Genomic DNA, 14,229 nt, shown 5'->3' with positions numbered 1-14,229 from the left:
TAGTGCATTATTTATGGCATTATTATGGAATTTCCATTGAAATTGAGGATAGCCAGAGGGTAAAGTAAAGTTACCTGGACTAAATGAAACCTCTTGAGTAGGTTATTGAATGGGGTTCTGCTGGTTATTATTAAGCTCTACTCTAAGGGTTTCCTCAGGCTGCTGATCTTTTACATTTGTTTATATTTCACCAAATTGGCTAAACCTCTCCTGACTGATGTGTGGCACTGGGAGACAGTGCAGGTATTATATTATATTATAAAGTCCTGAGCAAAGCAGTAGGAAACACTAACTAGATATCACAGAAGCCTGACAACTTGAAGGGGAATACATGCTCATGCCCTACTTGCTACGCCATATTTATAAATCTATGCTGGACAACTTCATGCAAGGATATGCTGCCATTGTGTCCAGCTGGGTGTCCCAAATGGATCAATACTGCAGTTCAGAGGTAATGAATGTAAATGCAGCTCAGTAAATACATCTGTTTTGGCACATGTACCACGGTGCAAGTAAAAGTTGAAGAAAATTCTGTTACTGTTAAAACATTTGCAGGATCCGCCAGCAGATCATGTTGTTGCAATGTGTGTGGTAAACCAATTAAGCACTAAATAGACTAAAATGTGTGTGAGACTAGCAGTGATATATTATATTTGACTCGTACATAAACCATAGTGTGGGTTCACTGTAAATATAGGGAATAAACAACATTTGTAAAGTACAGAACAGGTCAGCTGTGCCTGCATGGTCAGGACCTTAAAAGGAAAACACCCCTTATTTAGCTTCAGTATAATAGGGCTTTAACTGAACATACATTTTGCCTATTGTGACATGACATTTTTTATTAAGCTAAACAAGTAAAACGGACGCTATACTATGTAAGGTCGATTTTTATATCCCCAGTGCACAAATAAGGAGAAGGATATTAATCTGGAAATCTCTGTGAGTTCAGAATCAAACTCTACCTTGCAAGGACCAAACATGGAGTAGCTTCAGTTTCCCTGTTTGGCTTAAGAAATAACAAAAAAAAAAAAATGATTTTCAAAATTAAAACAAAAGGCAAAAAGTATGTTCAGCAAAAGCCAAGGGGGTGTACTGCCTCTTTAAGCCCCACACAAGACCAAAACTAATAGGGGTGAGGGGCAGTAAGTCTAATTATGAATTACACTGTAGATGATAGTGACGAATGGAGCTTATGAGCACCACTAATAAGATCAATAATTACATGTTTCAAAGCTAGGGTTGCCACCCGGCCTGCCAAGGCCAGGGCCGGTATTACAAATTTACCGACAATGCAGTTGCCGGTAATTTGTAATACCCTTTAAAAAAAAGCCCTCGGCCTGCCCCCAATTCGCGCAGAATTTATCTTTTTTTTTGCAGTGTTCTTGACATCGCCGCAATGTTGCTCCGCCCCATTTTGCGTCACGCTGCATAGCCCCACCCCTTTTTGCATCATGCACCGCCTCCTTTTTGTACCCGCCCCCCACCGGCTGGTTATTTTTTTCAGTAAAGGTGGCAACCCTATTCAAAACCCGTCTGAAACAAAAATGAAAACATAAAATTATCCCTTCTCTACGACCCCCAGAAAGGCAGAGTAAAAAAAGCAGTTGATGGAGTGATGGCAATGGCTCATGGTCCTGCCTTTGCCAAGAGAAAACTCTAGGAGATCATCGGATAAAAAGATCATTAAATGACTCCCATGGCCCATGTTAGAATACCAAAGACACAAACCAATGGAAAAGAAAGGAGTAGAATATTATGAGAAGGGGTGAATAGAGAAGCGAGGGAACAAGCAAGGATAATGAAAATGGGTAAATAAAACAATAAAATGGAGAAGGAAAATAAGAACGGGGCACAAAATATACCCCCCCCAGCATAGGTCATATCTGCTACTAGTAGTAGTCTCACTGCAGTCATTGACTATCTCTAAAAGTGATGCAGTTCTTCAGCCTGTCTCAGTGCATATTATGGACAAAGAAAGCTCAATCATGTTGCATTAATCTCAACAAACTGAAAGTACTAGCCCTTCCTTCTAGCCATGTTGGCCTATCCCTGAATCCAGCCATGCATACTATGGCCCAAAATCAAGTGGAGAGCACATCATATTAAAATATAGATCTATAAAACTTTTTTTTTTCCATTTGGAGGTTAGTTTTCCATCTCTCGGGATGTATCATATTGTCACCCCAGTCCTGGTACCCAGAGGAATAAAATGGGGGAATAGACACGGGCAAGAACAATCTGCAGGTGGCTGATAAGAGAATTCCTTCCTTTAAGTTGATAGGACCATGTCTTGTAACTTGATGAAAAATGCTGTTAACAGGGCTGGGACACATCATTAATGGTCGTCACTTCTGATATCCAATTTCTTTAAGTGGATGAAGCTCTCAGCAAATCCAGCACACAAGAGGTTCACCCACTGTCATGGTCGACATTTCTGTAAGATGTTCCCATCTCTGGTACAAATCCAGCTCTCAAGAGGTTCGGGGGTTTCTGTGAATAAAGACATAGCAGAGATGTAGTTTCTGGAAGCAGAAATGTCCCTTTGTTATGTTCTCTTGAGCTGTGACTGAACATGTAACAAGGCAGTTGTGCCATAAACTCATCACCTCTATTAATTTGCTTCTTTCAGCTCCAGTGATGTTTGATGTGCACTCTCCTCATATCCATGTGGTTTCGGAATCCCCTCAAAACAAGACAATGGGGGTCATTTATCAACACTGGGCACATTTGCCCATGGGCAGTAACCCACGGTAACCAATCAGATTGCTGCATTCATTGTTCTACTTGAAGCTGGTTTCAAAAAGCTAACCACTGATTGGTTGCTATAGGTAACTGCCCATGGGCAAATTTGCCCAGTGTTGATAAATGTGCCCCACTGACTCCATTCAAATATTTCTTCATTCATCTTTTTTTTTTAAATTTTTTTGGGTCTCTCGCTGAACCCAGTCATAGTGTCCTGCAGGGAAAAGAAAGCACAAGAAAAAAGGGTAAGTTAGTAGATGTAAGCCGACGGCCGCGTCACAGTAGGGGGGTGGGGCCCTGCACGGAAGTCCCGGTGGGCCACCAGTCCGACCCTGACCCAGCCCTGCAGAACAGCACCTAACCCAATGCACTCTCTGCATAAGATTATAAAAAGGCCTCCAGACGGCAATAGAAAGTCGCTAAAGTTCTGCCCGCTAACATTGTGTGGAAGTCAGCCTGAACCCGCCCCAACCTGTGGGCAAATCCGTAGATCATGACCCAAGCATTCTGGATAATAGATGCTATATTTGTACAAGAAATAACTTCCATAAGTTCCATTAATGGCCTAATTGCATTTCATTAATATGAAGAAAAATGTCTTCTTCTGACTTTTAGATAAGGAGCAGATAAGTGAGTTACCTGCCCAGTGTGGCCCTGACCTGGCCACTAGCTCTGGTGAAGAGTTAATATTTCACCTCGTTGAAACAAAAAAAATGCCCATAGACTCTAATGTAAAGTAAAAAAAAAAAATGTGTGGTTTGAAAAACGGCAAATGCATTTGATGAATTTTTGCAGTTCCACAAATTTTCGGCGAAGCAAAAGAGGTCAGATTTGCACATAACTAGTTAAGAAGAATCTGCAGAGTTAGGCCCAGCCTTTGGCTACTAGGACATGCAAGAGGGGCAACTAAGATTACCCTCCTATCACAGATGGCAAAAATGATGTGGGTTTGAAATGCTGCTAAACTTTCCCATCAATACAGAAAGTGTAGGCACAATATATCTATGTATATGCTATGCAGAGAGAATGTAGATTTTCATTTCTTTAAAGAAACAGTAACATAAAAATATGAAAGTGGTTTAAAGTAATACAAATATAACGCAGTATTGCCCTGCACTAGTAAAACTGCTGTGTTTGCTTCAGAAACACTACTATAGTTTATATAAATAAGCTGCTGTGTAGCAATAGGGGCAGCCATTCCAAGGAGAAAAGGTTCAGGTTACACAGCAGATAATCTCTGTAGAACATAATGGTGTTATCTGTTATCCACTATTTAACCTGTGCCATATAGACTTTTTTCAATTTCCACCATTGCTCCACAACAGCTTGTTTATATGAACTATAGTAGTGTTTCTGAAGCAAACAGATCAGTTTACCAGTGCAGGGCAACACTACATGATATTTTCATTACTTTAAATCACTTTCATTTTTTGGTGTTACTGTTCCTCTAAGGGGACGGTACATCCCTTGGTTAGGGTTGCCACCTTTTAATAAAAGTTCCACCGGCCAGTGGAGGGGGTGGAAACAAAGGGGTGGGTTGCGACTTCAAAGGGGCGGGCCGTGACATCAAAAGGGGCGGGCCACAATGTGTGATTGGCTGGGGAGGATTGTGACATCAAGTTGAGTTTGGGGGCAGGCCATGGGCTTTTGTTAGGCGTATTACAAATTTACCGGAAGCTACATTGTTGGTAAATTTGTAATACCGACCCCGGCATGTGTTTTACCGGCTAGGCTGGTAAAATACCGGCCGGGTGGCAACCCTACCCTTGGTAAAACATGAGTGCAACGAATTGGGCGTGTGCTGAGTATAATTACACTAGGCAAAAAGTCTATTGTCTAATCTATTGTTTTTGTAATTTTTCGAGCTAAACATGGCAAACAGGTAGACTGCAACTACTCCATGTTTTGGTATTTAAGGGTCAGGGCACACAGGCAGATTCGGGGAGATTAGTCACCTGTCACTCCTCTTCTTCAGGGCGACTAATCTCCCCAAACTGCCTCCCCTGCCTTCCCGTCGGCTAAAATGTTAATTGGCGCGGGGATGGCACTCAACGCGATTCGCTATCCAAAGTCGACCCAAAGTTTTCTTGTGAGGCAACTTCGGAAAACAAATTGCTCCGAGTGCCATCCCACCGCCAATTAACATTTTAGCCGGCAGGGAAGGCAGTTGGGGGAGATTAGTCGCCCCGAAGAAGAGGAGATATGTCGCCGGGTGACTTATCTCCCCGAATCTGCCTGTGTGCCCTGACCCTAAGAAGTAGATAAAAAGGGGTATACTGTTCCCTTTAAGAAAGCAGCTTCCTGAACGACACCCCCCTCTCCAGTGGCTTGGCTTGAGATATGGAGCCAGCAATGATTATTTACATATGCAGGATGGATGTCCGTATAACAAACAACGCTTTGCTAATGAATAATGCATTATTATAAGATAGATGGCTCCTCTAATTCACAATATTTTTCCCCAGAGGGGTTTACTTATTTCTAACACATCCAAGCTGGAAACCTTCACTCACAATTTACATTTCACTGCAGAAGTTTCCCTGTTCTTGGCAGAAAAGTGGCTGCGGCACAGCTTTTATCTACATAAGACTGAATATAGTGAAGCTAAAGGGAAGAAACCTGAGCTTGGTTTATCTTGGACTTCAATGGACTTACATTTGTGTGTGCCAGGAAAGTGCCTATGCTTTCTGAAATCACATAGTAGCTTGGAGTTGATATGTAAATTGGGCACAGCGAGCAGAGCATAGATCAATATTTATAAAGCATAAGTTATATTTAAAGGATAAGTAAACCTTTGAAATAAGCGAATGTAAAATAAATGTGAGTGCCATTCTAAGAACTATTGCAAGAACCATTTATTATTTATTCTTTTTTCATTCCAAGATATTAAGGGATACATGTACTGTTAATATTAATGAATTGGGTTTCAACAGCTCCACCTGCTGGTCAGTTTCCGACTCATCTGACCACCAAATAGTCAAGGAAGTTGTCAGGAGAAAGAAAGAGGCTGCTCTGATGTTCTTCTGTTTAGGATTAGAATTAGATACCGCTCTCAAATCCTTCCTAATCCTTCCTAAGCAGAAGAACATCAGAGCAGCCTCTTTCTTTCTCCTGACAACTTCCTTGACTACTTGCTGGTCAGAGTGGTCGGAAACTGACCAGCAAATGGAGCTGTTGGAACAAAATGAATTCATAATAACAGTTCATGTATTCTTTAATATTTTGGAATGAAAAAAGAATAAATAATGAATGTACATTGCAAAAATTCTTAGTATAGCACCCTCATCAATTTTACACTGACTTATTTTAATGGTTTACTTAAAATTACATTAGAGCAAAGAAAAAAATTAATAAATGAAAGAAATAGAAACATTATTATTATAAGTTACAAATGTATCAAAATGCAGGTGCTGAGTGTTCTGCGCTTTCTGCCAAAAGCCTCTTATTTAATTAAGTTTCAGAAATGTTGATCTTTTTCTGGCGTCAGTGAGGAGATCAAATAGAAACTCTGGACAATTGGGAGTGCAATCACATCCGGGCTCGTCGGAGCATCAATAAGTGCTATAGCGGGTGTCAGGGCAATTCTTAAAGGGGTTGCTCACCTTCCAAACACTTCTTTTCAGTTGTTTTCAGATTGTTCCCCAAAAATAAAGACTTTTTCAGTTACTTTCCATTATTTATTTTTTACTGTTTTTCCAAAATCTAAGTTTAAAGTTGAATGTCCCTGTCTCTGGTGTTTGAGTCTGTCAGCTCAGTAATTCAGGCGCAAACTCTAAACTGTTACAGTTTTGTAACATTTAGTTGATAAATTTCTCAGCAGCATCTCTGGAGTATTAGCAACTATTGTATCAATTCTAACAGCTGCCTGTAATGAATCCCAGAGATTCTGCTCAGCAGGGACAAAGATAAGAAATGCATCAACTAAATGTATCAATTTAGAACAGTTTACAGGGTCGGCGACCCCCCTCCCCAGAGCTGGTTTAGAAGGTGAAAAAAAGACACGTTACACTTCAATATTAGAAAAACTGTGACATAGGAAATAGAAAGTAATGGGAAAAAGTCATTATTTCTGGTGATTTATCAGAAAAAAAATAGTTGTTTGAAGGTTAACAACACCTTTAAGAGTGGGAACCTGGCGGTCTGGGCCTACTGGTAAAATGCAGCATAATGAGTAAATATTATGGGTCACAGTCCAGCATATACCATTGTTTTTCTGATAAAGTGACCCAAAATAGTGTGATTATTTTAGCCCATGCTGCTAGTACTACCAGCATACATGATAAACGCAAACCTCCAATTCCACACCCAACCCAACTTGCAGTGCTGCGGTAAAGAGTGACTGAAGTTTATCAAGAGCACAAATCACATGACTGGGGGCACCTGGGAAACTGACATGCCTAACCCCATGTCAAATTTTAAAATTAAATATAAAAAATATGTTTGGTCTTTTGAAAATTGTTTTCAATACAGGATTTTGTTGGAGGAGAGTTATTAACCTTTCCATGACAGAATCCCTTTAGAATGTTATAGAATGACTAACCTTAAGCAACTTTTCCATTGGCCTACATTTTTTCTTTTTTATAGTTATTTAAATTATTTGTCTCCTTTCAATTGAGGTCAATGACCCCATCTAAAAAAACGCTCTGTAATGTAAAAATGTTTGCTAAGGTTACAAACGTATTTTTATTGCTACTTTTTGATAACAACCAGATTGTTAAACCCGCAAACTGGAGAGCTGCTGAATAAAAAGCTAAATAACTCCAAAACCAGAAATAATAAAAAACAATTTCGAATTGTTCCCAAATATCATTCTCTGTACATCATACTAAAAGTTAATTTAAAGGTGAACAACCCCTTTAATTATAATATATATTTACAGGATGCATCACATACTGATGGAAATAAACTGCCCTTTAAATTAGCTGAATCCCTGAATTCTTGGGGGCACATTTACCTAGGGTTTGAATAACGAGGGTTAATTGACCCTCAATATTCGACCGTCAAAGTAAAATCGAACGATTAAATCCTTCAAATCAAATGATTCAAAGGATTTTAATCTATTGATCGAAGGATATTCCTTCGATCAGGAAATTGTTAGGAAGCCTATGGGGACCTTCCCCATAGGCTAACATTGGCCTCGGTAGGTTTTAGGTGGCGAACTAGGGGGTCGAAGAATTTTTAAAGAGACAGTACTTCGACTATCGAACGATTTTTAGTTCGAATCGTTCGATTCGTAGTCAAAGGTCGTAGTCGAAGGTCGAAGTAGCCCATTCGATGGTCGAAGTAGCCATATTCAACCATTCGAAATTCGAACTTTTTTTTCCTCTATTCCTTCACTCGAACGAAGTAAATGGGAACGAAGTGAAAGATTCGGCCGAATACCGAACCAAATCCTAATTTGCATATGTAAATTAGGGTCAGGAAAGGATAAAGTGGAAAAACTCTTTTGTGACGAAAAGAAAGCCACCCATAATTTACATATGCAAATTAGGATTAGGTTCGGCCAGGCACAAGGATTTGGCTGAATCCGAATCCTGCTGGAAAAGGCCGAATCCCAAACTGAATCCTGAATTTGGTGCATCCCTACTTCAAATTAAACATACCTCCCTCTTGCAGCAAATATTAGCCAGGGTCAACAGACTAAATTTATGTGCAATGAGAATTTGCAATATAATAAAGTCTTATGAAGAATATTACACAGCAAAATATGATTTTTTTTACCTACCTGTTGTAGATTTTGGCCAAACTTTTTTCCAAACAAAACAAGATCCAGGTTTCTGCTTCAACAGGACATGCCCAATCCTTCCCATGAGTTCTTCATTTATTCAGCAAAGCTGGGGGTGTAAAAGGCAATGTTTTCCAAACTGATGTGATTATTTTATACTTGTGATGCTTAAATGTTTTTTTTTTTTAATATGTAATGTGGGTTAAAATAAAAATAATATATTATAAAATATCGTTTTTAAAAAATTGTCATTGAGGTAGGTGTGGTTTAGTTCTTTAGTTCTATTGAGCGTCTACTACACAGAACTTTCATCCAATTTTTCAACCAGTTGTGTGTGTTTCCTCTTCTCTAGGATCTTGCTGAGTTCCTCTGTGAAAGAATTGTACGAGGGGAGGCTGGATTCCTCATTCTGTCTAAGAAGCATATAACTGTTACCATTCATTTTCCGTAGCATGTTGGGTAGGGTGCTGATTCCATTGGTAAACTCAGAGGGCAGTGGAGGTGGTGGAGGTGGGGGCGGAGGCATGTCTTTGTGGGGAGACATTGTTGATGCCTCTCCAGGAATGATCTGCAGGCACCCATCAGAATAACTGTTCGACTCCTCTGCCTTTTCTTTAAACTGAGATGATACGGTCTGAAGCTCAACATTTAAGGAGCGAGAGTTTCTCACTGCGTACTTGCCCTTCTTTTTCTGCTGGCACGACACATATAATAACACAACAGAGAGGACCATGCACAACACACCGAGAATGGTGATTGTGGAAATGTAGATGAATTGAATATTAGAAGAAGACTGAGATGCAGCTGTTGGCAGTTGGATTATGGGTGTTGGCGTAGAAAGGTTCTTCTCTTTTGGTAGTTCCAAGAGGACATTTAGAGAATACGCTGCTATCAAAGACTGCAATCCATTCTCTTCTGAGTAACAATTATATTCGCCACTGTGCTCTGGAAGAGTGTCGGTAATTAAGAGACCATCGACCCCCAGCCTGGTGTGACCCTCGCTGTTATATAGTTTATTGGTGCCATTAACATACCACTGAGGCCTGGCTAGATTAGACCTCAGATCGCACTGCAGAAGGACATCATTCCCTTTTATAACTGTCCGCACCTTCTTCTTTAGAGGGCCTAAAAATATTAAGGACAAATGTAAGTCTTGTAACAGAAGCATTCATTCGCCTTAAACAAAACAACGATAATAGACATGAAAGGAATTAATAAGAAATCCAAGGATGCAAATGATACCATCAAGGCCACACAATCTATGCTACCTGCCACTCACCTACCTTCAGCTCTGTCTAGTATTGACTCCGGAAAAAATTAAAGACTAAACAGTTGTATTGTGAAGTGGCTTCAAACAAAGAGAAGTCACACAGAAAAGATCCATGTTGATGAGCTTTCAGAATAAAGTATGGATGTAGAATGCTTGATACTTATTTATCTACTGAAGCTTAGATTGTGCCTTGAAGTCTCACTAACTCCCTCCAATTTTTTTTTTAATTGTCCCTTTTTATATCTGTAAAGGAAACATCAAGAGAATGCACACTATCCCTGTTGCTAAGGCTTCCTTAGTATCCAAAACAATACTTATAACTACAGAAAAGTGTAGATTAGGGAGCAGCGTCCATCAATTTGAGAGATAGTGGATGGTGGGCAGGGTCTGAATTATAAATCATAGAAGGAAAAAGAACTGACCCTTAAAATTGCCTCCCCATCCCACAATCCGATTGCTCAGTGAACCAATTAAAAACATAACTTTTACTGATAGAATTAAAAAAGAAAAAAATCCAGGCAAAAACATTAAAATAAGGGAAGGAACAAGGAGATGGAAAAACTAAGAATAAGGGTATGGGGGTAGGTAAATTGTGTCTGTGAGCATTAGAAGGGGTCCCAGACCCGCCTAAACGGCTTGCAGCCGGCTGCTAGGGTCACGACACCACTTCACCAACTACCCCTTCACCCACAATGCACGCCCCCTGGTTGCGTGGGCACTGATAGGTTGTTAGAGCACCATATAGTTATGAGTAAGTATAGAGCCTGCCTGGCTGGATTGCTTTTAAAATCAAAGGCGCAAACAAATAGTAGTATTACTGTGGATGAGCTCTGCCCAATCCCACTCCGCCGATCACCGACCCCTTCACCCACAGAGCACCCCTCCCAATTCGTCAGGAAGAATAATATTAGTCACATTCTGTCTCCATGCCTAACAGTTACTAAAATGTGCCTGATGCATGTTTTGCCTGCAGTGATCGAGCTTTGACAAAGTCAAAGGCGCATTTTAGGAACGGTTTAGTCCCATTCTAATGCTCACAGACAAAATCTACCAACCCAATACCCATCCATCTCCTTGTTCCTTCCCTTATTTAAATGTTTCTTCCTGGATTTATTTATTTTTTTAAATTTTATCAGTAAAAGTTATGTTTTAAATTGGTTCATTGAGCAATCGGATTGTGGGATGGGGACAGTGTCGGACTGGGATGCCAGGGGCCCACCAGAAAACCTTAGGCTGAGAGCCCACTTTCCAAACTATTATTACTCCTCTCCTCACTCAACATCTTTTTTCTCCTAGTCTTTGTATTTACTATACTTTCTTCTTCCAATATTAAGTCTCTTCTTTTCTCATAAAGAAATAGGGAATAACCATGAAATTGGCCAAATGGTTAAAAGCAAGAGGGCCCACTCACAGTCCGACACTGGATGGGGAGGTGCAATTTTAAGGGTCAGTTCTTTTTCTTTTTACTTCTAATACTTATAACTACAGCTGCATTTATGCGAAACCCTTAAATGCATAATACTACTTAGTTTCTCTCAAAGCCCTCCTAACCATTGTCAGTCCAAACAGAGGTCCATCTACCTACCCATCTTGCTTACACCTAACCTATGTTTTCTCTGTAGACATCCTTATATGGCGCATGCTTAATACAAACTACTCATAAGTATTAGTATTAGTCATGTGTCAAATAGTTCGGGGATTGTGTATGGTCATTCATCAATAGGCCTGAAGGACTGGTAGTGAGACAGACACAGCCATATTTGGTCACAGTCTGTACATAAAGCCAGCATTGCATATACTGTGCTGTACAGTTAATCTCAGAACATTTATAATAATAATAATAATAATAATAATAATGTTCCTTAAGAAATAAAAAGCACTATAAAAATGCCTATTCATGTTATAATATTTAGCAAAATAATACTGACACCTACCATCCAGCCTACGTCAATTCAAACAAGAACTGTTTATCTAAGACTACGGAGCATAATAAAAAGAAATAGGCTGTACCAAAAAGCAAAGCATACAAAAGCAGTGGTTGGGCCAGCATTGTCGCTGCTTGCAGGTATTTACTTGCAGTGATGAGTGACCTGTAGCTTTCTTTGAACGTAAAGCAAAATACGTGATGTACACTACAAAGGAATATGGTCGGGAATTATACACATTACTTTAAAAACACCAACTGGCCTTAGATAAATAGCAGCTGATGTTGATTTGTGATACAGAATAATGCGTTGGAGAATTTCCATTTACCCATGATTCAGTGCAAAGCTTCTCATCATTGGACAATAACAAGCGGACTTTATCTAGCTGGCCCCTAATTGATTTTTTACTCAAATCTACACACATCACAACATGCCCGTATCTATGTCCCTTTTAAAGGAGACATATTGTGTAACAAGAATGTGCCAGTGTATTAAAGTCTTTAAGATTTAGAAAGATTATGCTTTAAAAAGTTGTGTTTCTGGTTACTTTATTGAAAATTACTACAAAAACCCTACAAGTCCTGCCCATCTGTTCCACTTACTACTGCCTCCTTTCCTGGGCTGTGCAGGAGAGCCGGCAGCACTAAGTACACTGCACTGTAGGACAGGAACCAATCAGCAGCTAGGCTGCCCTGAGCATGTGAGTGTCACAGACACTTTCCAAGATGGTGACCCCCTGTGACAAGTTTGAAGTCCTGGATCATTGCTGCTATTGACAAGCTGAAACTTTAGGCTGGTGCAATACGTTTAGTATATTAAATATGGCATTTTTAGACACATTAATTTTTAAGGTTTAGTTCTCCTTTAAGCATTGTCATCCCACAGGGTAACACTAAACAGCATTATCACTGGAAAGAAAAATCTGCAAGCGTGCAACAATAAAGTTGTAAAATAAACAGAGCATTTACCATCGTCTGTGCTGTTTAAACATCCTCCATTCCCATTCTGCATGTCCTGCGTCATCTGTGTCCTGCGAAGCAGCCAAAGAAAACAATTTGTGCTGTGAAAACTGATGACAATTACAGATCTCGAGTACATTGAAGGGGAGTTAAAGAAGCCCAGCGAGCTTGATTTACAAATAAAATGGATCACTCAAAAGAGTTCAACAGTGCTGGAACATGGAGTAAAACAAAGGGAGAGATGAGAAAAAGCAAGAGACAAAAATGTACTTGATCCAAACTAAGATATAATTAATCCTTATTGGAAGCAGAAGCAGCCTTTGGGTTTATTTAACGTTTACATGATTTTCTAGTAGACTTAAAGGGGACCCGTCACCCAAAAAAATATTTCATAATCCTATTTTATCACATCAGTCAAGCAAAATGAACTTTAATTACACTATATAAATTATCTGAATCTTGTTTCCTTCAGTCTGGGAATTCATAATTATAGCAAACAGGCAGCAGCCATTTTGTGGACACTGTTATTAAGACAAGTCTTGTATCAGCTCAGAATCTTGTTTGTGCACCAGAATGGGGGACCTGATGTCCATCCCCATGCCCTGGCTATACAATTAAATGGTGAAGAGAACGGGGAAATGTGGGGAGAGCAGTGACATCTATGCCCACGGCATAGAGGAGGGGCAGACAATATTTGATTGACAGCTGAGATGTTTAAATGAGTTTACAACAGCTATGAATGCTTTAATCAAAAATAGAAATTGGATTTCATGTTTAATTTGAAAAGGACTTTTATTATACAGCTTTTTGTTTCTGGGTGACAGATCCACTTTAAGGTATGAAAATCCAAATTATGGAAAAGATCTGTTATCTGGAAATGCCCAAGTCTTGAGCATTCTGGATAAAAGGTTCCATACCTGTATTTTGAACTGAAGCACACTCCCTTGCTTCAGAAACTGTTGCTGCTTTAAAATGCATGGTAGAAGGGTAACAACGAAGCTTATTACAATATGGCACTGCAGCTAAACCAGGCACTATTGTGGCTTATGAAATTCATCGCTATAGAGCCAACAAAGGGCAATCTTGCAACTACATCACCAGCCACAGACAGTCAAGGGGATATTTAGAATTTTTGAAAATGTCCAGCAGTTATTTTATGAATAAGTCTGCAAAAAATGTGCTGACTTGGTTGAGAAGCTGATGCTCCCAAACCACTTCCATTTGGAGAAATGTTGCTGAGGTCTTTGTTTCAGTTTTCTTTTAAATAGAAAACAAGTTTGACCACATTTTTTTGTCAGACTTCCCAACAGATATCTGTGCCTCTAACTGAGAAATAACCATTGATGTCAAACTAAAAGCTCATGCACCAAAACATCCTCTGATACGTGAGTGATCACCCTGGAACAGATCATAACAATAAAAAAAACTTGAAAAAAGGTCGATCTGATTATTTGGCCTGTACCAACATCCTGGGGCTCATTTATAAACGTTGCACAAGGCAGATTGGTTCCCAAAGTGAATATATTTGCCCTGTACATGGTTATATTTATAAAGATGAACAAGTGAGGTGCAAACAGAATAATTAATTTTTTCTCACAATGTCTA

The 14,229-nt window shown here is 39.6% G+C and overlaps 1 protein-coding gene across 5 annotated transcripts in view; it reads right to left on the bottom strand.

Moving 5' to 3' along the window:
* Positions 1-309: 309 nt before the first annotated feature.
* Positions 310-14,229, bottom strand: part of sema4g.S (semaphorin 4G S homeolog) — a 161,120-nt gene continuing 147,200 nt past the window's right edge. For 3 of the 5 annotated variants that reach the window (XM_041570448.1, XM_041570450.1, XM_041570451.1), the window contains exons 14-17: positions 12,634-12,695; positions 8,471-9,595; positions 2,610-2,959; positions 310-2,493 (exon numbers count right to left, since the gene is read on the bottom strand). In XM_041570448.1, coding sequence (XP_041426382.1) covers positions 8,766-9,595; positions 12,634-12,695 — 892 coding nt within the window. In that variant the 3' untranslated portion in view covers positions 310-2,493; positions 2,610-2,959; positions 8,471-8,765. 5 annotated transcript variants of the gene reach the window in all.

The sequence above is a fragment of the Xenopus laevis genome, chromosome 7S, assembly GCF_017654675.1.
Source record: "Xenopus laevis strain J_2021 chromosome 7S, Xenopus_laevis_v10.1, whole genome shotgun sequence".
Lineage (NCBI taxonomy): Eukaryota > Metazoa > Chordata > Amphibia > Anura > Pipidae > Xenopus > Xenopus laevis.
The sequence above is the reverse complement of the archived record's forward strand: the minus strand, read 5'-3'. Positions and strand labels throughout refer to the sequence as shown.